The sequence below is a fragment of the Neophocaena asiaeorientalis genome, unplaced genomic scaffold (genome assembly GCF_003031525.2).
Source record: "Neophocaena asiaeorientalis asiaeorientalis breed wild unplaced genomic scaffold, Neophocaena_asiaeorientalis_V1.1 scaffold1340, whole genome shotgun sequence".
Classification (NCBI taxonomy): domain Eukaryota; kingdom Metazoa; phylum Chordata; class Mammalia; order Artiodactyla; family Phocoenidae; genus Neophocaena; species Neophocaena asiaeorientalis.
The window spans coordinates 35,305-62,104 of record NW_020174723.1 but is presented as its reverse complement, the minus strand read 5'-3'; the positions used below and the strand labels follow the sequence as shown (position 1 = coordinate 62,104).

At 46.0% G+C, this 26,800-nt stretch overlaps 2 protein-coding genes across 5 annotated transcripts in view; one reads left to right on the top strand and one right to left on the bottom strand.

The window, feature by feature from the left end:
• NSDHL (NAD(P) dependent 3-beta-hydroxysteroid dehydrogenase NSDHL) overlaps positions 1-21,015 on the bottom strand; it is a 26,481-nt gene extending 5,466 nt beyond the window's left edge. For 2 of the 3 annotated variants that reach the window (XR_003005229.1, XM_024760061.1), the window contains exons 1-5: positions 20,821-21,015; positions 14,720-14,834; positions 11,044-11,202; positions 4,269-4,415; positions 496-624 (exon numbers count right to left, since the gene is read on the bottom strand). Coding sequence is in view for 2 of the 3 variants with exons in the window: in XM_024760061.1 (XP_024615829.1) it covers positions 496-624; positions 4,269-4,415; positions 11,044-11,202; positions 14,720-14,834; positions 20,821-20,870 (600 nt within the window). In the remaining variant the exon portion in view is untranslated. The remainder of the gene's footprint in view (positions 1-495; positions 625-4,268; positions 4,416-11,043; positions 11,203-14,719; positions 14,835-20,820) is intronic. The other variant, XM_024760062.1, reaches the window with a different exon arrangement.
• A 147-nt stretch (positions 21,016-21,162) lies between these two features.
• CETN2 (centrin 2) lies at positions 21,163-25,242 on the top strand. 2 transcript variants are annotated; one of them, XM_024760063.1, is made up of 5 exons: positions 21,163-21,220; positions 22,084-22,242; positions 22,503-22,631; positions 24,037-24,174; positions 24,607-25,242. In XM_024760063.1, the coding sequence occupies exons 1-5, from the start codon at positions 21,218-21,220 to the stop codon at positions 24,694-24,696; spliced, it is 519 nt and encodes a 172-aa protein (XP_024615831.1). In that variant the 5' UTR covers positions 21,163-21,217; the 3' UTR covers positions 24,697-25,242. The 2 variants fall into 2 exon arrangements, with proteins under 2 accessions (XP_024615831.1, XP_024615833.1); XM_024760065.1 differs by lacking the exon at positions 21,163-21,220 and adding an exon at positions 21,227-21,357.
• Positions 25,243-26,800: the final 1,558 nt, after the last annotated feature.

Below are 26,800 nucleotides of genomic sequence, written 5' to 3'. Positions count from 1 at the left end.
AAGTGTGCCACTAGGAAGGTGTGTTCAAATCAAAACACACTTGAGTGTTTAGCCTGAGTTCTGCCTGCCACTTTGGGTCATCATAAATTGTCTGATTGCTGGAGCAGTTCAGTAAACTTGCATGGTATACATGTTGAGTGCAGGCTCTAGAGCTGCGCGACCTCAGGAAGCTTCCGAATCTCTCTGCACCAACTGTCCTCGTCTGTAACCTGGTGACGGTAACAGTACCTGCCTTGTGGGGTCATTGCGAAGTTTAAATGAGGCAGCTCCTCGTAAAATACAGAGTAGTGTCTGGCCACATTAAGCTATTATGTTATTATTTTTTCTGTTATTATCTTTGAAATTGAATTCCATCCACAGATTTTACTGCCCGATTTACATATTAGGCGTCAGAATACTAACTTCCCATGTTCATTAACATTCTTAAGATTCTAAATTCTGCAGACGTTCATGGACCTCGTTTGTCACTCACTCAACCAGTTTTCAGGTACGTACTCTCTCCTGTAAGATCTTCGTCTCTGTGTAGTAGTCAATGGGCTTCCTGGCATAAGGGAGGTCTTCGGTTCCATTTTTGATGTCGACACCCTCAAAGATGACACTGGCACTGCTGGTTAAAATGAGTTTCTGGCAGAGGAGAACAGAAGATTTAAAAAAAAATGAGTCAGGGACGATCGCTGTTTAAACATCACGACGGTCAGGTAGGAAAGAGAATCAAACGGCACGTGTTCACAACCCTCGCCCCATACAGATTCTTTACTATGATGCCTTCCCTTTTCAGGCCTTCTTAAAATAATGCAAAGATCACCATCTTTTGCAGGTATGGGGATTTGAGACACATTATGGTATCACACTCTAAAACAGTGAATTTCACATTTTCCCCCCTCTTATCACAACCAAGGGATAGAACAGACTTCCATTATTCACGGTATCTCACTATGGGAGTGATTCTCCATGGGGGAAGGATAGCCCACAAACTTCGAGGCAGGTGCCTGTCTGCAAAAGATCCTGGTGATTCTGATCCCAACCTTGGCACGTCAGCACACACGAACGGGCACGTGCACATGTCCACTGGTGAAATGCTATTTGAAAGGAAGTTGCTTTCTTACGAGGGTTCGTAGCTTCCGGCTATCTGGTTAAGGGCAGTCCATCCTAAACTGAAGACCATTAGCTCGAATCACATCTTTATCACTTTTATTCAACAAGGTCCTGGAAGTTCTAGCCAGCATGGTAGGATAAGGGAAACAACAAAGTGTAATGATTTGAAAAGAAGAAACAAAACTATTGCCACTTACAGGTGCTGCAAATGTCTACATACAAAGCACTACGAATATACAGAAAATATTAGAGTTCAGCAAAGTTGCTGAGCACAAAATCGATATACAAAAATTAACTGTACCCCTATGCAGTAGCAGTAGAAAATGTAATGTGAAAGATATTTCAACCGCCAAAAGCAAGGTACATGGAATAAATTTAACAGAAGATGTACAAAACCTTTATGAAGTAAAGTATAAAGCTCTATTGAAAGACATTAAAGAGAGAGATAAATAGACATATTATGTATGTATTTATGGATACGGAGACTCAATATTTGAAAGATATCAATTCTCTCCCAAATTACCTTTAGGTTTGAGGCAATTACAGTAACATTTCCAACAGGCTTTATCAAGGAACTCGACAGGCTGGTTCTAAAATGTATACGAGCAAAGGGCTAAGAATACACAAATTCTTTGTTTTTAATTTTATAAAATATTTTCAATTTTTAAACATCTTTATTGGAGTACAATTGCTTTACAACGGTGTGTTAGTTTCTGCTTTATAACAAAGTGAATCAGCTATACATATACATATATCCCCATACCTCCTCCCTTGTGCATCTCCCTCCCTCCCACCCTCCCTATCCCACCCCTCTGGGTGGTCACAAAGCACCGAGCTGATCTCCCTGTGCTATGTGACTGCTTCCCACTAGCTAGCTGTTTTACATTTGGTAGTATATATAAATCCATGCTATTCATCTGTCGACGGACACTTAGGTTGCTTCCATGTCCTGGCTATTGTAAGTAGAGCTGCAGTGAACATTGTGGTACATGACTTTTTTTTTTCATTTTATTTATTTTTGGCTGTATTGGGTCTTCGTTGCTGTGTGCGGGCTTTCTCTAGTTGCGGCGAGCAGGGGCTACTCTTCACTGTGGTGCGCAGGCTTCTCTGCGGTGGCTTCTCTTGTTGTGGAGCACAGGCTCTAGGCGCGCAGGTTTCAGTAGTTGCAGCATGCAGGCTCAGTAGTTGCAGCACACGGGCTCAGGTCATTTTTGGATGGGGTTGTTTGTCTTTTTGACATTGAGCTGCATGAGCTGCTTGTAAATTTTGGAGATGAATCCTCTGTCAGTTGCTTCATTTGCAAATAGTTTCTCCCATTCTGAGGGTAGACAAGCAAATTCTGAAGAACATGGTTGGGGGAGTGACTTGTCCTACACTAGATACTGAGGTTCATCCTACGGCAGGGCACAGGGGCCAAGAGAGTTTGAGAGCCGGGAACAGGCCCACACAGATGCTGCATAGGGCGCTGAACAGCGGGGAAAGGATGGATCGTATAATACATGCTGCTGAGCACCAAAACATCCTCTGTCTACTTCAGAACATACACAGACATAAATTCCTGGTGGATTAAGGATTTAAATGTGGGAAGTAACACTTTAAATCTTTGAAAAGAAAAGCACAGTAACCAATCTTTTGATTGCTCTATTGAGAGACATTCCCTAAATACTACATTAAAAAAAACACTTCCTGCACTGTTAGCCACTGAGCAATCCTGCCACTTCAGTGAATATACCAGAGCTACGTATATCAAGATGGAGAAATATCAAAAACATAATGTTGGGGAAAAAAAGCAAGTTGGGGGCTTCCGTGGTGGCGCAGTGGTTGAGAGTCCGCCTGCCGATGCAGGGGACGCGGGTTCGTGCCCCGGTCCGGGAAGGTCCCACATGCCGCGGAACGGCTAGGCCAGTGAGCCGTGGCCGCTGAGCCTGCGCGTCCGGAGCCTGTGCTCCGCAACGGGAGAGGCCACAACGGTGAGAGGCCTGCGTACCGCAAAAAAAAAAAAAGCAAGTTGCAGGAAGATATATTCAACATGATATTATTTTTACAAAGTTTTAGATTTTCTTTCTTTTCTTTTCTTTTGGCCACGCTGCAAAGAATGCGGGATCTTAGTTCCCAACCAGGGATTGAACCCGTACCCCCTGCAGTGGAAACACAGAGTCTTAACCACTGGACTGCCAGGGAAGTCCCCTACAAACTTTTTTTTTTTAACGTTTTTATTGGAGTATAATTGCTTTACAATGGTGTGTTAGTTTCAGCTTTATAACAAAGGGTATCAGTTATACACATACATATGTTCCCATATCTCCTCCCTCTTGCGTCTCCCTCCCTCCCTCCCACCCTCCCTATCCCACCCCTCTCAGTGGTCACAAAGCACCGAGCTGAGCTCCCTGTGCTATGTGGCTGCTCCCCACTAGCTATCTATTTCACGTTTGGTAGTGTATATATGTATATATATATGTGTATATATATATGTATATATATATGTGTATATGTCCATGCCACTCTCTCGCTTCGTCCCAGTTTACCCTTACCCCTCCCCGTGTCAAAACCTGGAAACAGCCCTGGTGTTCTAACACCTGCTACAGCACAGACGAACCCTGAAGATGTTACACTAAGTAAAGTAAGTCAGACACGAACGGCCACATGTTGTTTGATGCCACTTCTACGAGGTCCCTAGAGTCAAATTCACAGTGACAGGAAGCAGGATGGTGGGCGCCAGGGGCTGGGGGAAGAGAGAGTTAGTGTTTAATTGGTACAGATTTCGGCTTAGGCTGATGAAAAAGTTCTGGAGACGGATGATGGCGGTGGTTGTACAGCAATGCGAATGTGCTTAATGCCAGTGAACCGTACACTTAAAAATGGTTAAAATGGTAAATTTTATGTTTTATATATATTTACATTATATATATATATATATGTTTAAGCCACAATAAAAAAAATACAAGCAATTTCGAAATTTTGTAGCTCTTTAACCAAGACTAATAAACCTTAGGGTCCTCAGATGGTCTGTTCAGATGCTCAGCAGGTCCTAGGGCTGAATTTCTAGGCTCTCCACAACACTTTAGGAAGCAAGCCTGGCTAGGCACAGGAAGAGAACAAGAGCCCTGGTCCCCACACACTTGGAAAGGGCCATCACACGCTCCTGACAGCACTCATTCCAGCTTTCCCCTTACCTGAACCCCAGCCTCTTTGCAAGTTTCAATGACATTCTTGGTGCCAACGTAATTCACTCTGTAAAAGAGTTCCTTGTTGTTACTGGATGGTGGGGGCGATGCACAGTGGAAAACTGTGCTTACACCTTTCAGAGCTGGGTACAGATCCTGGAGAAGCAAACAAAGACAAAAAAAAAATCCCTCCTGCTTTAGACAAGTAAACATCCTCCTCACATTACCACTCTCCAATCTGGGGCATGTAGGTGTCTTGCCCTTTAATAATTCTACAATCAACACCGAAATACATTCTCATTGTAAAAGAGTCAAACAACACATAAGTACATGGCACAGAAACCATATTGTCCCTTTAACCACCCCCCTCCCCATTACCTGGGCCCAAATAAAAACTGGTTTGGGGCATGAGAAGCCTGTGGGAACCAGGGAAAGGCAGCATCTTTGCCTTTGCACCTCATGGGTGGTGGGTGGGTGGGGTACAATTCAGGGCACCTGCAGTTAAAGCTCCTGGGGAAGATGAGCCCATAGATACACATTATGAATCATATGAAAAGACGGTGTAAATACCCAATACACAGCAGCATTCCTTTCTGTGAAACGAGACATAAAACAGTAACCTGAGACAAAAACATGTACGTTTAATTTATTGCTACAGGGAAGCAGAGCTCCTGAGATCGACGGCTGATTGCAGATCTGGGGCAGGAAACAGACAAGATGAGCCAGGAACACCTTGTCGCACCAGAAAATAACTCCTGTTAAAAGGACTCGAGAGCCAACTTGAAGACGCTCCCACTGGCCAAAAAGGAAGGGACAATTTGATCCCCAGTAAGAGTAAGAATTCCTTTTGCAAAGTGGCAAATAAAGGGAAAGAGTCAAGCATTTAATCTGCACAAGGTACAAAGATTTGAGCTAAGAAATAAAGAGAAAATAATAGCATGTCACCATTTTGTGAAACCTTAACTAAGTAATAAGATCTAGGAATGATCAACAGATACTAACATCACCAAAAGAAAGACAACCATGAATTATGTGCCTAGATCCACCGATTATTAGCATTTTGCCACAATTTTCTCTATGTAGACATGATGTTTTTCCTTGAAACCATTTGAGAGTAAGCTGTAGACGTCATGCCACTTAGCCTCTCAAGTCTTCACCAGGCACCTCCTAAGAACAAAGACATCCTCCTAAGTAACCACAAAACGTTCATCGTATGCAAGAAATGTAACAGATAGGATACTCCTATGCAATCATTAGTCTCTATCCAAACTTCCCCAACTGTCCCAGTAATGTCCCCTCAATTTGGATTAGTCTTTTAGATTTAATACTTTTGGCAAGAACATCACACCAGTGACATTATGACCTTCTCAGGGCATCACCCAGTCTGTCCCATTGTTGGTGATGTTGATCCAATCATTTGGTTAACGTGATGGCTGCCCGATTCTGGACATCAAAAAGGTACCTTTCCCTCTGTGTAATCCACTACTATTATATTTGGTGAGGCTCAAAATGTCCCAGATTTGGCCAGTGGAGGCTCTTCAAATTGGTTCCTGTGTCTTTTTGACATATTCTCATTAGTTTTTGAGTACGTCCTTAATTTTGTCCTAAGAAAATATTCCAGGCTCACCTTGTACTACCTACCCTGCCTCAGAGTCCTGCATAGGCTATTTTCCCAAGAAGCCCTGGTTCCTATTATGGGCAATGGTGTGTAGAAAGCAAAATCTGAGCACCAGGTGTGCTTATGGCTGTTGGGGTATCAATCCATAATGCCCCAATGGAAAAAAACCAAACCAGAATCAGATGCAGTCTTTACTCCACTAGAAATATAATACAAAGCATAGATATGACTTCAAATTTTGTAGTAGCCACATTAAAAAAGGAAAAAGTGGGAATTCCCTGGCGGTCCAGTGGGTGGGACTCTGCGCTTCCGCTGTGGGGCGGCGGGGGGGAGGCCTGGGTTCAATCCCTGTTCGGGGAACTAGGATCCCGTGAGCTGTGTGGCACGGCCAAAAAAATTAAATAAATAGAAGTAAAAAAATAAAAAAACATAAAAAAGTAAAAAGAAACAGGTGAAAATAATTTTAATGTATTTAATATAACCTACACGGACGTGTTCAACAACACCACGGGGATGAAATCTGCAAGATCCAGACCATGGTTTATGATAAACATCCATCATTCAATGAACAATCTAAAGGTTTAAAATGTGAGAGGGAACTTATAAATTAAGAGAGACTGAAACATCTCATTCCTGTCCTGCCCCTTCAGTTGACTGCAATATTCCTCAACCTTTTTAGTTCCTTATTTGGAAAGACAACTATACAAAAACATTGTGAGACATTCAGAGATATCTGGACACTGGTTAGAAATTAAGGAATTGTCAATATGTTTTAGGTGTGGTCATGGAGTTGTGTTTTTTCAAAGGATTCTTATCTTTTAGCAACAAATACTGAAATATTTACAAAAAAAAAAAAAGACAAGATGTCTAGGTTTGGCTTTAAAATAATCTGAGGGTGGGGAGGGGATACAGATGAAACAGGCCTGGCTGTGAGTGTATATGGAATAGCGAGAATCTATAAAATATTATAAAGACAGAAGGAGAAAGAACACATGGAGGAGAGACTAAGAGACATGTAGAATATAACGAAAAACTTTACTGTATGTCCAGTGAGGCTTCCAGAAAGAATGGGGGTAGAGTCAATATTTGAAGAATTTTCTCAAAGTGAAGCCCACTAGGTGCTGAGTGGGATTCAAAAAGAAAACTAAAATTCAGACCTAGAGATACTCTCTACAGACCATAAAGGACAAAAAAGAAAATCCTAAAAGTCATGAGGAAAACTCAGCTGACCTGACTAGCTGACTAGCATTCATGAGTGAGGTGAAAATAGAGACATTTTCGGGCATAAAAGGACTCAGCGAGTTTACTGTGTACAGATATTCGCTGGGGGGGAATGCTACAGGAAATGCTTCAGCAGGAAGAGGAAGGAACCTGGGAGACAGAAATGGGACAGGAGAGGTGCTGATGGGTGGAGACGTCAGTCGATCCCTCCCTCGTCCTTCACCGTCTTCAGGGTGAAGAAAATCTGGAAGCGAAATACTGGCAACGATAGCATGGGAGTTGTGGGGGAGTGGTTTGGAGGGGAGCTGAAGTTTGCTAAAGAGCCTGTCTCCTTTGAGGGGACATGTCAGTGATCAAATGAGACCATATCCCTGCCATCAAGGAGGGTACATTCTCTGGGTGAGGGGCACAGATACCTAAGTTTACACAGAGTATATCAGCTAGCGCCAAGTGGTACACAGAAACACAAAGCGGAGTAAGGGAGATCCAGAGGGGCTGGATGCTTAGCATAAGGTGCTCAAAGACTTACAGGAATTTCCCGAACAAGCTCTGTGGTTCACGAAGAGCATTCCTGACAGAAGGAGCAGCGAGTGCAAAGGTCCTGAGGCAAGAACTCAGTTGGTGAGTTTGAGAAGCAGTAAGGAGGCCAGTGTACCTGGACCGGAGCAATGAGGGGGAGTGTGGGAGCGGGTGAGGTCGGATCACGCAGGGCCTAGTGGGTGATTATTCAGGTCTGTATGTTTGCTATAAATAGGACTGGACACCCCTGGAGGCTTCTGAACAGAGGAGCCCTGAAGTCTGATTTATGCATTAAAAGGGTGGTGGCTTGGACCAGGGTGGTAATGGAAGGGGTGAGGAGCTGATGGATTGGAGATCTACTTTGAGAGTGGAGTCAGCAAGATTTGGTGATGGATGGGATCGAGGGTATGGAAGAGAAAGGAATCAAGGATAAGTCTAAAGTTTCTGGCCAAAGCAATCCGAAAGACAGAGTGGGCATTTATCAAGATGGTGAGGACTTTAGTAGGAGCAGGTTGGCTGTGCTGGGGGAGGGGGCCAGCTTGTAGCAGGGAGCCAGGAGCTGAATTTTAGATACAGCACAAAGAGAGATAGCCAGCAGGCAGCTGGATAGACACGAGGCTGGAGATCTCAAGCTTGGAGCTTATTAGCTCCTAGACTGTATTTAATCTGTGAGCCGGAGTGGATTCACCAGGACACTAAGTGTGCTTGGAGAAAAGAGATCTAAGGAATAAGCCCCGGATCCTGCCAAGTTTAGAAATTACAGAGATAAGGAGACTGAGGAGGGGCAATTGGCGAGGCAGGAGGAGAAGTGAGCGGGTGGTGAGTGAAGAAACTATCAGATGCCGTGGAAGGGTCCAGGCAGATGAGAAGCACGGTGTGGCCACCAGATCTGGTCGCTTCCAGGTCCCTGGTGGCTGTATCAGTGGCTGTTAGGTGAAGACCTAGCTGGAGTGCTGCTATGAGACAACGGAGGGAAGCAGTCAGAGGTGCTGAGAACAAACTACCACAAGGGGAAAGTGGGGCAGTAGCTAAAGCCGCATCTTAAGACGCTGATGCTGTGCTGATGGCTGCGATCTGGTAGAAGGACGGCTTGCCGATCAAGGAGAGAGGGTGGAGAATCCCTAGAGGAATCACCAAGTAGGGAAGAGGACATGGGCTCTAGCTGGTGCCTGGACCATTTCCAGGGCTAAGCACGTGAAGAGTGTAGGTCTGTGGATATGGTGCCGGAAGGTACAGGGGTCGCTTGAAGACCACGACCGTGAAGAAAGAGGCAACAAGCTTGTGTTTTCTTCTCCAGCCCCGTTTGGCTGCACAGAGACACCCCACGGAGGTAGAACTGGATTTAACCAGGGCTGGGGTTTAACCCAGGAAGTACAACACGATGGGGAGGTTTATGTGTCCATTTTTCCAGCAGACACTAGTCCAGGGGCTGCTCCGAAGATATTCTGTAGCTGTGGTTAACATCTACAATCAGTTGACTTGAAATCAAAGGAGACTATCCTTGATAATCTGGGTGGGCTTCATTCAATCAGTTGAAAGGCCTAAGAGTAAAAGCTGTGGTTTCGGGAAGAAGAAAATCTGCCTCAGGACTGCCCGAGCTTGCAGCCTGCCGGCCTGTCCTGCAAATTTCAGACTTGCCAGCCCCCACAATCCATGTCTCCCTGGTTATTTCTCTGGACAACTCTGACTGATACATACAATGAGGGCTGAGAATCATGCAGGAGAAAGTCAGCCATAGACTTGACAGCAGGGAGGCTCTGAATGGGGTGCGGGATAGTGGGAAAGGGCCAGATGCCTGGGTGGGTCACAGACCTGGTAGAGTGGAGGTCTTAGAGGCTGTGAACTGGAAAGATAGGAGCTGGGGCTCACAGTGCAACACCTGTAAGTGAGATCACAGAGAGGACACACTTACTGGGGATGACCGAGGTCCGGGTCTAGGGAATGACAATGGGAGTGGAGGCCAAGGCGAGGGTACTGGCAGGATCATTCGTGTGAATACTGAACTTGCCAACCATTATGATGAGGTTGACCTTGGCCAGGAGCTAAAACCACTGAGAAATTGAGATGGAGTCACCTGGGAAAGGGAGAAGGTGGCTGTGGATCATGGCCACAAGGAAGGGTACTAGGGTATGCAGAGCCTGCCGGTATTACCTTCAAAGCTGGAGGGAGCTCGGGTCAGAGTGAGAGCAGTGATGATGAACAAGGAAGACTTCTACCCCATCTCCAGGCCCACAGGTGGGGAGGGTTGGGTAAGGAAGACAGCCTGGAATTTGACAGGGCTGCAGAGGAAGCCATGGCCTTAAAATCTAAAACAAATAAACAAACTATAGCCAATGATGCCAAAGCCGAGAAGAAGAGCCCAGTGACAGGCTGAAGGAAGCCACTGTGATACATACAACATGTGAAGGACTGTCTCAAATAGAAAGGAATTACACATCCCTAGGAAGAACAAGGTAAAGCCAAAGACAAATGAGCGAAGGTCAGTGATACGCATTTTACAGAAGAGGGTCAGGAAAAGGCGTGGCGCCTAGCCACTCGTGCAGGGGGCACATGTGACACTAAGCGTCACTGAGGTAGCACTTCACACTCTCCAGAAGGGCAATACCAAAAAGTCTAAGAATACCAAGTGCTGGCAAGGACATGAGCAATGGGGATCCTACCACACAGCTGCTGTGAACTTAAGTGACAAAGCAGCCTTGTTGAGCAATTTGGCAACATCTTAAAATTCAAAATATTAACACCCTTATAATTCGGCTAAATCTTGAAAACATTAAGGGAAAGAAGTCAGTCACAAAACGACAAATATTATGATTCCACTTATGTGAAGTGTCCAGAGTAGAGATGGGAGATGTATGGTTGTCAAGGGCTGGCGGGGGTGGGGAGGACAGGAAACGGGGAATGACTGCTAGCAGGCCTGGGGTTTCCTTTTTGGGTGGTGACAATGTTCTGGAATTACAGAGCGGTGAGGGACGCATCACTTTGTGAACAGACTAACAACCACTGAACTGTACACTTTAGAAATGTGAAATTTATGGAATGTGAATTATATCTCAATTAAAAAAAAAACTCCAGCAATTGCACTTTTGGATATACACTCTGGGGCCACGGTCCGCACACTATGGCCTGCGGACAACTTTTTGTAAATAAAGTTTTATTGCTACTCAGCTACACCCACTCATTTATGTATTGGCCACACTTGCCTTTGAACTACCAGGGCAGAGTGGAGTAGTAGTGACAGAGATGACAGTTACTCATTCTCACTAGTAACAATGTGGGTGTGTGTTAAATTCTTTCCTATAACTTTACAATTTTTCAAAAAAACTTTTGTTTTAGAAACAACAACTTGGCTGGCCTCTGAGCAGCGTTAAGTCTGGTAGTCTCCCTTCAGGGGCCTGAGGCAGTCGGCAAGGCTGGGTGGTCTGTTACCTGTTGGCTGCAGAGGTCGCCCAGGAAGAACCGCACGCGGGGATCGTCGAACCCTTGCCGAATGTCAAATACGTTGACAGCGTAGCCTCTTGCCAGCAGCTGCTCCACCATGTGCCGTCCCAGGAACCCAGAGCCTCCGATCACTGTGCATTTCGTGGCCTGCAGAAAGGGAGGGATGGCAGTGGGGTACGGGTGTGCTGAGAACTATTAAGAGCCTGGACTCACAGACCATGAGCCACTGCGATGGCAGGTCCATCTCTTAGTTTGAAACTCTTCTTGAGCCAAGTTGGAAGCTTCATATAATTCTGGTGTCCTATCACCAATGCCAACATTCTCTCCTGGGATCAGGAGAGGCAGGATAGCAAATGATACTGAGGCGGACTTTGGTTAGACTGGATGACCTGAGGGGAGTTCCCTGGCGGTCCAGTGCTTATGACTCGGCGCTTTCACTGCCGTGACCCAGGTTCGATCCCTGGTCGGGGATCTAAGATCTCACAAGCTGCACAGGGTGGCAAAAAAAAAAAAAAAAGTGACACCTTCTTGTTCCCAATAGCTGATCCATGGGCACTTCTAAGGCAAAAAGCAAACCAACCAACCAACCAACCACACACATGAATGGAAAAACAAAACAAATCAAAACGTGCCACCCACTCAATTGGCACTTAAAATGTCAGAAAGGAGAAAGCAGAGTTTCCTTACTTGCAGGGCAAAGTCAGCCCCCTCTGCTCCCCAACCACTATAGGGCTGGCTGTGTGGCTTAGGGCTCGTCACCGAACCCCTTCTCGCCTTAGCACATCCATGTAAGACTGTGCTTCCGTCTGATGGGATCTCCTGGTGGGGTTGCAGGGAGGATGGGTGAGCTGTTCACCAGCCAGGCCCAGGGCTTTGCTTGCCCTTCTCTGAGCTCTGAGGAAGTTGCTGAAAAATTAGGGGAGAGCTACGGTGTTTACATTTCAGTTTCCGCAACACATGCACTCTTTTGGCTAAATTCCAACTCTGGTAACTGGGGATAAAGGAAGGACAGTGCGCCACATGCAGGCACTTAAATATTCTGACTCCAGGGAGTCGATGCAAAACTGTAGCTGGTGTACGCTGATGAAGCTGGCTATAAGGGTCCCAGATGGAGGACCTGTTATATCCCTCCTCCGTGGGGTCTTTGTAAAACCATATCTGGGCTTCCTGAAGATGACAAACCCCCATTCTTCCCTGAGCTCATGTACAGTAAATCAAAGTTGGGGATGGTAAGTAGAGATCTTAAAGAAATTCTGCTCCTGATTAAAAAACCAACCAACCAACCTGCTATGTATGCCTTAAATGCCTATATAATTGAGACATGCAGGAGACTGCAGGGGTGCCAGAGCCTCTTCTATGGATCTACCCCTCTCAACCTGTCATCCCATCTGGAGTGGTATTGTTAGTGGAGTCCACCAGGCCATCTGTAGATGGCTCTGTAGCTTTAGCATCATTTGTTCAGGCATTTGTAATCTCCTGACAGAGTCAGCCTCACTGTGCCACCCCCCGCACCAAATTATCTTTTAAGCCCATTCTCGTCTATGCTTCAATTACTGTCATATACATGTAATCATAGCACGCTACATTATTTGCCCCTTTACTAAAATTTCTAACACACCCCCAGGGCATAGGCAAATGAAATTACACAAATCCCACTTGATCCCCCTTTCGGCAATCCCTTATCCTCCCGTTCCCCCCAAGTCAGCTGCAGTTTTTTAGAATAACTCTGAGCATCCTTGCCTCCCAAGCTATTTTTTCTTGGTTTAGTAAACATCTGCCTGAGCCCAAAGAGGGTCTGAACTAGACACGTCTAAGGGCATCCCAAAGGATTTCAGAGTCTCTTGTTTATATTATCTGCAGTCTCTAGTTACAGTTGCTTCAAAAGGCTGATATAGTCTAATTAAAAACAAATCAAATAACCGTGCTACTACGTCTAGTGCAATCTCGTTTCATGATTTTAAATGTGAGCAATCCGTACTCCTCTCTTTGACAGTGACGTGGATTTTTTTATCATATTGAAATGTTGCGCCAATATTGCCTGGGAAGCGTGGGTCAGCAGCTGTGCCACAGAGAGTTTTGTAATGATGAGAACAGAGCTGGCATTTACCCCAGAGAAGTCAGATGTGGGATGGAACCATGGTATTCGGTTACAGGAGATCATGTGAAATAACCACTTAACTTTTCACGGCCATGAAAGATGGCATGGGGCAAGTGGGCCCAGCAGACAAGAAGGAACACGCACTAACAAGTAAGAATGAAACCCCAGACTGGAAACAGGTAGCGAGACTCAAGAATGGGTTACTGCTGGGAGTTATAAAATTGACATCTTGGAGACAGTTTTAAGAATAGGAAAAGGAAAGAGGGGCTTCCCTGGTGGCGCAGTGGTTGAGAGTCCGCCTCCCGATGCGGGGGACGTGGGTTCGTGCCCCGGTCCGGGAAGATCCCACGTGCCGCGGAGCGGCTGGGCCCGTGAGCCGTGGCCGCTGAGCCTGTGCTCCGCAACGGGCGAGGCCACAACAGCGAGAGGCCCGCGTACCGCAAAAAAAAAAAAAGAATAGGAAAGAAAGCCATCTAGACATACTATTTCATTGCAATATGATCTTGAGAAAAGAGAGTGCTCCAGGTCACTGGGTTTATTCCATCCTTTTCTGTTTTCCCTTGTCTTTAGCCGTGGGCCGTTTTCTCAGAGAAGTCTTACACAGAATGTATATATAAGTTAGGGTGAAAGTGTTCTTTCTATTGCAGTACTTTGTGTAACTTTTACTTCCTATAAAGTCAATCAATGAGAACGAACAACCATCCGAATCCAGATTGTTTTTGGTTGCTGAGTGAAGTCCTGATTCACACCATAATGAACTGCAGACGGCAAGGAGCTCTGGTGGCTTGTCTGAGCGCTAGGATCTCAGATCAACACTCAACTACAGAGGCATAGAGAAGGCCTTACTCGGAGCTGTACACTAAAACCAGGGTGATCTGCTGACCTCTGGCAACCTCCTGGGAATCCTTAATTTACTAACCTTTGATATAAACACATTTTTTACCTTGGTGTGATTTCAGCAAAAGTGAATCCAACCCACCCTTTGCAGATCTTTGTGGAAAAATCTCCAAGAGGCCTGACAATTCCTTCAAGTCCCTTCTGACACTTGCGACGCTAGACTTTAGGAGGCCTTGCTACCGCCCTTGCTGGCCCTGGAAAGCCTTCTGCCATTCTACCCAGAAGCACAGTCTAACCTGCTGGAGGCCACGTGAAGGCAAACCGAGGCACCCAGCTGACAGCCAGCAGTGACTGCCATGTGTGTGAGGCTGCCTGGAACATACACCTCAGGGTCCCCATGATAGCGGCTGTGACAGCAAGCCCAGGGGAGACCCACCAAGGAACCCCTGCCCCCTGCTGGGCCGAGCCCAACCTGTAGAATCGTGAACAAAGAAATGGGTGTTGTTTTAAACCACTACATTCTGACAGAGTTTGTTACACAGCAATAAGTAACTGGTCCCTTAAATAAAGATATATTATCTTCTACAAAGAAACAATACTCAACATTGATTGATTTAATAAATGAACCAAATACGATTTTTAACCCGTAGCTACGTATCAATGTCTTGTTGGTATGTATGTGTTCGACTTTCCCCTTACCTGGTTTTGGTTAACCCTTTTCGTACTCACTTTTGCAATGTCTTCTGTCAAATGTGTCCATGTGCCCTGGTCTCGCACTGGCTCACCAGCTGCTTGTTCCATTTCAGCTGCAAATTTGGCCCCGTCTGCAGTCAACTTTTCGGTCCTTAAAGACATATTTAGAGACAGACATGTTACATAAACTGAACCATCTTTTAGTTATTAGTGCTCTGTGTGGATGCCCCCCCGCACACGCACACATGGAGTTTTCACAAAGAGCTCAACCACAGCTTCAGCTGCTGGATGAAGCACTCAGCGAACATTCCTGTGATGATGCAGGCTGCCCTCGGAGAAGGGCCTGACTGGGCCCATAACTCACTGTATATTTGGCTACAGGCAGAACAGGAAGCCAGTTAAATAATCTCATCCATCAGTTACAATGGAAAGAATATGTCTAGCACCACAGCTTTTCCCGCAGCACTTCAATTATTGTCTACGTCTCTCGAGTCGATCAGTAGACTAGTAGACTGTGGCAGCGCAGGGGGAAAACGCACAGACCCGGGGAGGCCCAGGTTCCAGTCCTGGCACTGTCAGAAAGTGCTCATCCCCATGGCGCCAGGGCATGGGATGCTGGGAGGAGGAAGAGTAAGAAGAGACAGAACTCTCCTTGTTGGTGGAGTTAAAGCCACCCTGACCACATATAGAACTCAGAGTGTCTGGGGCCACCAGAAACCCTCGGGAAGTGGTCAGAGTGTGGTGGGGACCCAGCAGTTCATAACCAGGAGACAGTAGCAAAGCATATCAGGTGATAAAGTCCCACAACAAGACCAAACCACTGAGCTGCAAACAGAGAAGCCGTTCACTTTGGGGTTACAATGCATTCGGTCTTGCATCTGCTTTCTCGGCAGTGGTCAATTTACCTAAGTCACAGATCCCCTAATACCCGGGGATGGCAAAATCCATGACAAAGAAAGTCTAACTGCTTGCAAAAGGCTAGATTCAGAGAATACTCTTCAGTGAGGAGGTGGCAGGCAGGCAGCCCAATTACACACACACACACACACACACACACACACACACACACACACACACACACTGTCATGTGTCCCTGTAGGAGCTGATTTTGTGGCCTGGATGTTAGGATCCTCAATGTCTGATGGAGCCATTTTGGGGACACATATTTCTGCAACCACAATGGAAGTTATTAGGAAATATATTTCAAAACTTCATTTTTCACAGAACTTTTTAGAAAGCACACCAACGCATAAGCGAAGTTCACCTGTGGCTCTAGGCCTATCCCATCTGCCTTGTACACCATAATCCTCTTTGTGTCGGCAGATGGCCCTGTCATCTGTTCTCCCTAAACAGATGTGGCCGGCGAACATTTTATCCATTTGGTTCAATGTGCATCCGCCGGGGAACAAGGATCTGGGCACCTGCACCAAGGCCTAGCAAACAGTGTGCCTAGAGGTCCTGTCTGTCTTGCTCACCACTACATCTTGGCCCTCACACATCCACTGGACTCATGAATACATGGTGTGCGTACGCACCCATGCTTTCTGCTTTCAACCGCGTACACACAGACACCCCCATCTGAGATGCAGGAGCTTCACTGGGGGCAAATGGGTTTGTTATTTTTCTGGTGGTGTTACACTCACCAATACCCACTGCTGGTTTCTTACTCAATCTCTCCTGATACTCAGGGAAGCATGAGGAAATGAGAGGGCAGAGAGCATTTGGAGTGCTGTGGTCACAAGCCCAGGGACACCTGGAGCCCCCAGAAGCTGGCAGAGGCAGGAAGGATCCTCCCCTAGGGCTTGCGGAGGGAGCCTGGATCCATAACATAACTTTCAAATAATGCACATACAATTCTCAGCAAACCAGCCTCTTGTAAAAACAAAAACAAAACCAAATCTAATTTGTCTCAAATGATATACAAATTATTTTAAAGTCCGTAAATACTTTAAGCCAGATAAGAATTTTGCTGATACTTTAGTGGTCTCTAGAGGCTGGGTACCCAGGTCTAGCCTAGGGAATGAATCAGATCCCACTGGCAGCCCCCCTCCCCTGCAACCTAAATCCCCCATATGATATATGTTCACGTCCAAATGAACACCAAGAAGAGTTGTGATTTAACAGACATTTCCCTAAAAAAGATACACTTTACAGATGACCGATGAGCACATGCAAATATGCTCAACCTCCCTAATCATCAGGGAAATGCAAATCAAAACCACAGTGGGCAATCATCTCATACCTGTTAGGATGGCTATTATCAAAAAAACCCAGAAAACAGAAAATAACAAGTGTTGACAAGGATGTAAAGAAACTGGAACCTTTGTTCACTGTTGGTGGGAACGTAAAATGGTGCAGCTGCTGTGGGAAACAGTATGGTGGTTCCTGAAAATATTAAACATAGAATGACCGTAGGATCAAGCAATTCCACATCTGGGTACATACTCCAAAAAACTGAAAGCAGGGATTTGAACAGACATTTGTACACCCATGTTCATGGCAGCACTATGAACCGCAGCCAAAAGGTGGAAGCAAGTCAAGTGTCCGTTGATGGATAAACAGATAAAATGGAATATTATTCAGCCTTAAACACGAAGGAAATTCTGGCAACTATGGAATGGGAGAAAATATCTGCAAAACTTGTATCTAATAAGGAGTTAATCTCCAGACTGTATTAGGAACTTCAAATCAATAGCTAAAAAAAAAAAGAAAAAAAAATCCAACCCAAACTAATAACCTGATTAGAAAATGAGCTTAGGACTTGAATAGACATCTCTCCAGAGAAGACATACAGATGGCCAACATGTACATGAAAAAATGCTCAGTGTCATTAATCATCAGGGAAATGTAAAACAAAACTTCAATGAGATACCACTTCACCCCTGTCAGGATGGCTGTTATCAAAAAGTCAAAAGATAAGTGTTGGCGAGGATGTGGAGAAATTGGAACCTTTGTACACTGTTGGTGGGAATGGAAAAACGATACAGCTACTGTAGAAGACAGTATGGAGGTTCCTTAAAAAATTCAAATAGAACCACCAAACCACCATATGATCCAGCAATTCCAATTCTGGGTATATATTCAAAAGAGTTGAAGCTAGAATCTTGAAGAGATATGGGTACTCCTAAGCTCACTGCAGCACTATTCACAATAGCCAACATGCAAACAACCTAAGTGTTCATTGATGGATGAATAGATAAAGAAAATGTGGTATATACACACAACGGAATACTATTAAGCCTTAAAAAAGGAGATTCCACTATATGAGACATGGATGAACTTTGAGAACATTATGCTAAGTGAAATAAGCCAGTCACAGAAGGACAAATACTGCATGATTCCACTTATATGAGGGACCTAAAGTAGTCAAACTCACAGAATCAAAGAGTGGAACGGTGGTTGCCAGGGACTGGGGGAGGGGGAAAGGGGGAGTTACTGATCAACGGGCAGAAAGTTTCAGTTAAGCAAGATGAGTAAGCTCTAGAGGTGTGTTGTACCTATTGTACATTCAAACATTTATTAATATGGTGGATCTCATCTTAAGTGTTCTTACAACAATAAAATAAAAATGAAAAGAAGGGACATTCTGACACATGCTACAACATGGATGAACTTAAGCTAAGTGAAATAAGAACCTTGGAGGCATTATACTAAGTGAAAGAAGCCAGACACAAAAGGACAAATACTATATGATTCTACTTACATGAGGTCCCTAGAGTAGTCAAATTCATAGACACAGAAAGTAGAAGGGAGGGTGCCAGGGGCTGGGAGAAGTGGGAGAATCGGGAAGTGATGTAGTACATATAGAGTTTCAGTTCTACGAGATGAAAAGAGTTCTGGAGACGGATGGTGGTGATGATGGTTGCACGACAATGTGAGCGCGCTTAATGCCACTGAACTGTGCACTCAAAATGGTTAAAATGGTAAATTTTCAGTTCTGTCTGTTGTACCACACAAACACTCACACGAACAGCTGTAAGTGAGAAAATAAGACCCCAAAGAGCAACGTTCTAAGGTTCACACATCAGAAGCCTCAAGCCTTTTTCCTTTAAAATGATAGGTCTCTGAATTAAAACCAGTACGTATGCCCTTGTTCCTCTATACACACTGGGACAAGGCCTTAGGCTAAAAACAATCTAGGAAGAGAACCATCTTCTATTAGGGAAACCCAAGCGCCTGGCTCCACTTCTGGGCAAGGGGGAGGAAGGTCACTGATAGGATTAGATACAGAGAGAAGGGAGTGAGCCCATCACCGCCTTCCTGCTGGGGAGAGTCTCCAGCTAGTGAGTCCTGGGGACAAAAGGACGGGATAGTCTGTCCATTTCGAACCAGATAGAGACAAGTGTTCCTTCCTTTGCGAACGTGGGAGACCAGGCTCTTTGTGAAGGGGAAATCCAGAGCAGCTCAGAGGGGTGTGTTGGGGTAGTCCGGGCCTGGCCTGCTGCTGTCCACAGACTCAGTGCAGGAAGCTAAACTGTGGCCACCACGAGCTCGATACCCTAGTCTGTGGAAGAACGACGCCAACAACATCCAAGGCTTCCCACCACTTCCCCAAAAGTCTCAATCAGCTCAGTCTTGTCCTTTCATGGATCTGAGGTGTCTCTGTGCTTCTGTCAGCCATTCATCTCTCTGCTGGTCTGTTTACTTTTAGGACACAGAAAGGCCCTGATTTTGAATTTGTGGTGGCCACTGACAAAGCCAGCCTGAGAGCTTTAGCTTATGCTGTTCCCTCCACCTGGAATATTCTCCCTGTTCTCTCCACGGTGAGCTGCTCTGCTCAGCTGTCACCTCTGCGAAACCTCCTCCCCCTCCCCGGGCAAGGTTAGCAGCTTCCTCAGAACAGGTTTCTGTTCTCATTCTAACACAGCACACAGCTTTAGGCTTTCTCCCCGCCACATCTGTCCCGGCCCGCCAGGCTGTGAGCCCCTGGAGGGCCAGCAAGGACCCTGGAATGGAGAGTATGGGTTGAACTGTGCTGCTGCGGCTGGTGTAAGAGGCCTTATCTGTAGAGCAGCGATCCTTCCCACGGACTTCAGAGTTGCTGTAGGGCTGAAACAAGCCCCAGGGGTAAAAGGGGAGCTGTAACTTGTCAAAAAGTTGTAAAAAAGCACCCTGGTGTCAGCTCAGTCACTCATACGTTCCCTCATTCACAAGGCCATTGCCAAAGAGAACCTTGCACAGCACAGACATTCAGGGAGTCCAGCATCTGGGGTGGGAGTCAGGCTTAGCAGAACATTGCAGAAGTGCCTTTGACTTCCGATGAGGGTAAACCCAGGCGGAGAGGAGATCCCTAAGCCAAGTTCTAAGGCCCTGGAGGCGTGAGTCAAACAGAGGGGCTGGCTGTCTGGCTTGTACTCATAGGGAGGCTACTGCTGAAGGCCTGAAGTGGGAGAGGAGCGAGCAGCAGAGGTGGGAAAGAGAAAAGAAACGGCATTTAAGGGGGAAAATGGATAGAACTTGGAGGCTGGTTAATGGGAAGGGGGCACGAAAAGAGTCAAATATGACTGCAAGGTTTTGGACCTGGTTTATGCTCAAAGAGGAAGAGGATAAAGGGCAGAAGGTCGGTGAACACTGTCGTTTAATGAATGTCAATAAACCTCAGGCTTTTTTCAGCCTGAGAAACTTATGCTTTGTCCCCTGCCCAGAGGGGAAGCAGGTAAGGGCTGAGAGCACACGTCCCATTGTAATTCTCCAGGCAGGTCTCACACTTCCAAAACTCCTGTGACTTTGCTCAGGAGGTGTCTCCGCCTGCAATGCCCCTCACTATCCACCTGGAGTGTTTGGGTGCCAAAAAGAATATATTTTGCTCCCTCTCACGCTCATATCTGCTTCACTCCCTTCGAAGTCCGCTCCCAGGCCTCCAGCTCACTTCCCTGGGTTGCTTTAAGCCAGGCGAGAACTACAGTGATCCTGTCTTGGAACCTACTTGAGAGGCAGGGGATGCTCTTGAAGGGACACGCTCAAAGAAAGAGCCTCAGTGAGTACAGTGTCTGCTCCAACACGAAAGGTGACGCTCTTCTCTGGCCTCGCTGACCCTAACTCAATCTCAGGCCAGACCAGAGAGTCCCCGACCCGGATCGCCCCAGCCAACCCTTCCAGTCCTGTCGTCGACACAAGGGCGAGGTCGCAACCCTTACCCGTCCGTAGGCGGCCCCCTGGCTGTCCCCAGCGCGTCCGCAGCCTTCATCCTCAGCGCTCCAGCGGCCTGCAGCACCCTTTTCTCCCCGCCCGCGTGAGCCGAGACTCTGCCGAGGCTCTTCCACCAAGGGAATTGGCTCGGTTCGGTGCTGGCTCAGCCAGTCGGCGCTCGCGGCGTGATCCTGCCCAATGAGGCCAGGCCGCGAGCGCACAGCCCCCGGCCCTGCGCCGGGAGTTCTTCGATTAGCCCCACCCACTCCAGCCCTGTGCCAATGGGGAGCGTCAGCGAGCGGTCCGCCAATGGGGAGCGACGCCGCGCGCGCGGGGCGGTGGGAACGGAGTCGAGTCACTGTGTACGTCGGTTGCCGTAACAACGGGAAGTGGAGTCCCTCCGCGATGGTGAGTGCGTGCCGCCGTCTGGAACCCCGCGTCCAGAGGCTGAGCCCTTCCCAGGCCTCGGCAAGGCCCCGCCGCCTCTCCTGCGCGGTTCTCGGCCTTGGCGCACTCCTTCTTCCTCTGAGAGCTTTCCCGGAAGGGTAGGGTAAAGATGCCGGCTGCCCTGCTGGGCCTGTGCTTCGTCGCTGTCTCCCCTTCAGCCACAGCCGACCCCTACCCGCCCCTCGGGTTCCCCTGGCCTTCTCCAGCCCCTTCGGTGACCGTCCCTGGGCAAAAAAGACTCGGGTTCCCCCCAGGCCCCGACCCCTCTCTGACTCTGGCCTTCTGGCCGCCTCTACCAAAGTTTCCACACAGAGCTGAGGGGCAGTTTATTATGTTTGATTATTAATGCATTTAAAATGTTAAATATAGGGACTTAGGGAAACGCTTTGAGCTTCTTGGAGAAGGCTCAGAGGTACCAAGGGGATTGAATTTTATTATTCGATATTGACAGAACATATATCTTACCTTAGTAATATTTGGCCTAAATCTAGAAGTAATCAGAAAACCGGAGAACTTAAGAGTGAAGCGGGGTAGCGTTCTAGGGACATTTTTATAGTTAGGATCCCCAGATTCCGGGAGAACTGGTTATCTGTACAGTTCTCCCCAGTCAGCTCCTTGGCTAGCTCTCTTTTGGGATGATTTTTCAATAAGAGACGTCCAAAAGAACAAGGCATTTCCTTGCTTCTACAAACAATAGTTTGTTAAGCAAAGTTTTGGAATTCGTTGGTATAAGCTATCTTAAAATACGTGTGGTTGTAACTATTTTATGTAAAATGTGGACTCTTACTTAATATTATGCTTCTGTGTTTGTAAAACATATAAAGGCCTCTAACTTTAAGAAGGCAAACGTGGCATCAACTGCCCAGCGAAAAAGGATGAGTCCTAAACCGGAGCTTACTGAAGAGCAGAAACAGGAAATTCGAGAAGCCTTTGATCTCTTTGATGCTGATGGAACTGGGACAATTGATGTTAAGGAACTTAAGGCAAGCCCTATACATTCCTGCTCTGCTGACTTATCTTTTCTCTGCCTCTTTGTCTTCTGTGCTGTGTTTTCCTGTCTTTACTTACCTCGAGAATTATTAAATAAAATCGAGCGCACATATCAATTTGTTTAATGTTATAGTGTTTCTTAGTCATTTTAACAGGATTGTGGCAGATGCTGGCTTAACACCCTCAGCACTGTCATTGTTTCGCGCCTGGGCTTAGATGTGCCTATTGAGATGATCCTCTCTTTTTGTTGTAGGTGGCAATGAGGGCACTGGGCTTTGAACCCAAGAAAGAAGAGATCAAGAAAATGATAAGTGAAATTGATAAGGAAGGGACAGGGAAAATGAACTTTAGCGACTTTTTGACTGTGATGACTCAGAAAATGGTAAGTTAGCTAAGATGATCAGCATATTTTCCACCAATAATGGTGGACAAATTTGAATCTCGATATGGAAATGTCTTCACCGAAGAAAAGTTAACACAAACCGGAGAGTTCAGATAAAGGAGAGTATTTGTGACTGAGAATTACGATGTTTAGATTCTACTTGGCTTTCTTCAAGGCCACAGAGTCACAGGGAAAGTCATTTTACCCTCTGAAAGGAAGTAAAAGTCTTCCTGCTATCATGTTTTTTGCTATTACCTTTCTCCAACCGGTATGTCCGTGTGATACCCACAGGCAGTAAAACTTTTCATAACACCAACAATATTAGAGCGTCTCGCATTTTGACAAGACAAAGTCCATGTGTTTAAAGTTTGAAATTCTTTTCTCTCCTATTTGTCCGTATTCTGGGCAGCCTCAGCCTGAGGCTGTGTTTTTATCGCACTGAGGATTTGGTCTTTCACCACTTCCAAGGTTGAATTCACCCATTTTCTAGTCTCTTGGGTGTCACCCTTTTAAAGGGTCCAAATGGTCCAGAGAGACTCTAAGATGACACCTCACCAGTCTACCTCAGTCCCCTGAGTGTCCCACCCAGGAAAGATGTTCACATTGGTCCATTTCTCTTTCGTTGACCTCCTGGCTCCTCCTTAATGTGGCTCAGCTATGTTCTACTGGCCTGTGGAAAAGTAACTCCATCAGTGTTTCAAGTGTGCTCCCCAGGGCACAGGCCTGTTCCTACTCTAATAATCCTGTTGCTTTGAAATTATCTAATCACACCTATATTTTTCTTCAGATACTCGTTTAAGAGTTCAGGAAGTTTAACATTCTGTAAAAACCGAGTAAAGCTGTCCCACATTCAAGGTTGATTCCCAGATTGGTCTTATTAGAGGCTCACTCTATCTTTAGCTACCTTTCAGGAATATTTGGACTTGGAGCTCTTGGAGATTTTACTCTTTTCCTCTGTTAGAGTACTTGGGATCCCAGTAACGCTTTGTGATCTCGTAACAAGTGAAATAGTCTTCTCTTTCCTCCCTCCCCCTCCACCCTCACCAAGATTCTCCCTCCTCCACCAGCTTAAGCAGTATATTTCCCCTAAATTTAACTCCACCATCTGCTTGTATATCTTAAAAACAAATCTACTTTCTCTTTGGTTTATACAGAAAGTGTTTTAAATACAATCCTTTATATTTCCTTTTTAGCCTCTGGGTTTCTAATAATTTCATCGTTTGTCCCCTTTTTCTACCCTGGTTGATGTGTGATCTTCTGTGATCTAGCCCCTGTGGTCATGAAGGCTGTTACCAAGATGTCTGTGCAGGGCAGGGGGGATGGGCGGTGGTGGGGCTGCAGGAGCCAAGTAAGTATGAGTCATGAATGTCTCCGTATTCATGTGTTTTACGTTCTACTTGTTAAGTCTGAGAAAGATACCAAAGAAGAAATCCTGAAAGCTTTCAAGCTCTTCGATGATGATGAAACTGGGAAGATATCGTTCAAAAATCTAAAACGTGTGGCCAAGGAGTTGGGTGAAAACCTCACCGATGAGGAGCTGCAGGTTTGTGACGCATCAGCCTGGGGCCCTGTGTGACTTTTCTGACTTACGTTTTCTCTGGTTACATATGAAGGAAAACTAGTGTTCTCTCGTCGCTCTGTTGACCACGTAATTTCTCTTTTGATAGTGTGACAAACCTATGGATGCTGCTCCCAGAAAAATACACACGTGAACAATTTTACTTACTATTTTAGGTTTTAGGAATCTCCCTAGTCAACATGATCGTTGAGCTTCCTTCTAGGTGATACACATGTGGCAAAGTATGGCTTGGTTTTCAAATGACTTTTCAGGAACCAAGCCATTGTAAAAAGCAGCACATTTGCATCAGGTGGACCACAATTGTCTATTCATGTAGCATTTTAAAAGCCTATTACTTAGTCACATTTTCGTTTCATTTATGAATTAATCTAACCGGATATCTTTTCTGTGCTGAAGGAAATGATTGATGAGGCCGATAGAGATGGAGATGGAGAAGTCAATGAGCACGAGTTCCTGCGCATCATGAAGAAGACCAGCCTTTATTAAGATCAGTGTCATCTGTTATAACGCGAGCACGTGGAACTCGATTTCGTGCCTGCTGTTGTCTGAAGCCTGGTTTTTGAGAACGTAAATTATTTTTCCCCCACTGACCTCTCTGTATGACTTTAGTAATAACTCTGAATCTATTTTCAACTTCTGAAAGTGTTCTTTGAAACTGAGGTTCTTTGCAAGGTGACCTACTGACTGCTTTAATTCCCCAGGGCAGCACGAGAGCACGTTAGAGTGGAGAAGAGGGTCTTTGAGCTTTTGCACACCTGCTGTTCTGCCTTGTGTCGCTTAACTCTTGTCCCGCATTCCCACATTTATGCCACCGCAGAGCAACTTCTTCACAGGCACACGTTGTACTTGTGTCACCACAAGCAGGGGGCATCTCTTCAATGGTTCCAATTTTAATTGGCACCTGAGTGCAGCTTTCTCTCTCTCTCTCTCTCTTTTTTTTTTTTTTGCGGTACGCGGGCCTCTCACTGTTGTGGCCTCTCCCGTTGCGGAGCACAGGCTCCGGACGCGCAGGCTCAGCGGCCATGGCTCACGGGCCCAGCCGCTCCGTGGCACGTGGGATCCTCCCGGACCGGGGCACGAACCCGTGTCCCCTGCATCGGCAGGCGGACTCTCTACCACTGCGCCACCAGGGAAGCCCGCAGCTTTCTCTTTTATAAAACCCAGTGAACTCTCTTACTTGCATTTGGATGTGTGTGTGTGTGTGTGCGCGCGCGCGCATGCACGCTATTTGTTTTGTCTTCAAATAAAACCTTTCTTATTTTGAGCTCTTGTTCTCTAAGGATGCCTTCTTTAGCCTTGACTGTGAGTTCAGCTTCTAAACCATTTCATTGAACGTAGCCTGGTAGATCCCAAACTCCTTGCCAGCCCGTGAACAGAAAACAAAATGATTCTTTACTATGGATGCGAATTGCTTTTTGCCCTGGGAACCCATCAGTTTCTAAAATTAGTTGACTGTTTTGCATAAGCCTAAATGATGCCCAAAAAAATAGTTTTGGCAAAGTGTACAGCTGGAAAAGAGTCTTATTGGTAATTTGTGCTTGGGACAAATTGGGGAAAGCCAGGTGATTATGACAGTAGTTTGAGCTTAGCCAACCTCTGGTCAGTTTATTTGCTGGATGGTGTCTCAGAATCTCTGTGTGGTTCGGGTCCAGTGACCTTGTCTAGCACCCTCCTGGCCCCATATGGGATGACCTATAAGAGAAATCCCGGCAGATGGCATTAAAGTCTCTGCCCCAGGCTGAGGGTGAGAAGCAAGAAGGGATGAGGAGGAATGGAAAACCGATTAAGCTGATAAAAACAGAACACCTAGGTTAATTTGAATTTCACATCAATTTTTTTTTTAGTGCAAGTGTATCCCATTTGGACATTTTGTTGTTTATTCATTGTTGATCTGAAGTTCAACTTTACCTGGGTGTCTTGTATTTCAACTAGCAACCCTATGTGGGGTGCATGTTAAAGAGGAGTGACCATGGGCCTCATCTCTGGACACTGGCATCCTGGAGGACTTGGGGGTCCCCTGGACAACTCTCCTGCAGAGGGACTTCTCCTTGAGAAACACTGAGGTATGTGGGGGGAGCCCAGAGTAGCTTCAGACCTGGGTTCTCACAGGGGCTCCACCACTTTCTGGCTGTGTAATTTGGGGCAAGCTGCTTCTCTAGGCACCCCAGTCTCCTTGTTTGTGAATAGGGAGAAGAGTGGTGCTTAACTCAGAATCGCTGGCGGGGCCAATGAAAACAACAGAAAGGGCCTGGATTTATAGTGCCGAGAAGGAGGCATTTCAGAAGTATTTGTTCTCACTCATTCCTTTGGTATGGTTGTCACATAAGCTTTTTGTTAAATGTGGCTCCATGAAGCTTTTATGATTACTGTCCCCAAAGTCGAGTTGACAGCATTTCCTATGAGGATTTGACCTTTGTCATATTGCTGGGTTTTAATAAGAGGCATATGATCTGATAAAAGACGTACAATATTGGAAACGAGTGAAAGAACTGGGCCCTACTTCCCATTTCACTGTTAGCTGTCACCCTGGAGACATTCTTATCCCCTCGGGCTTAACGTTCTCCTCAATGAAGTAAAGTCAGAATCGCTT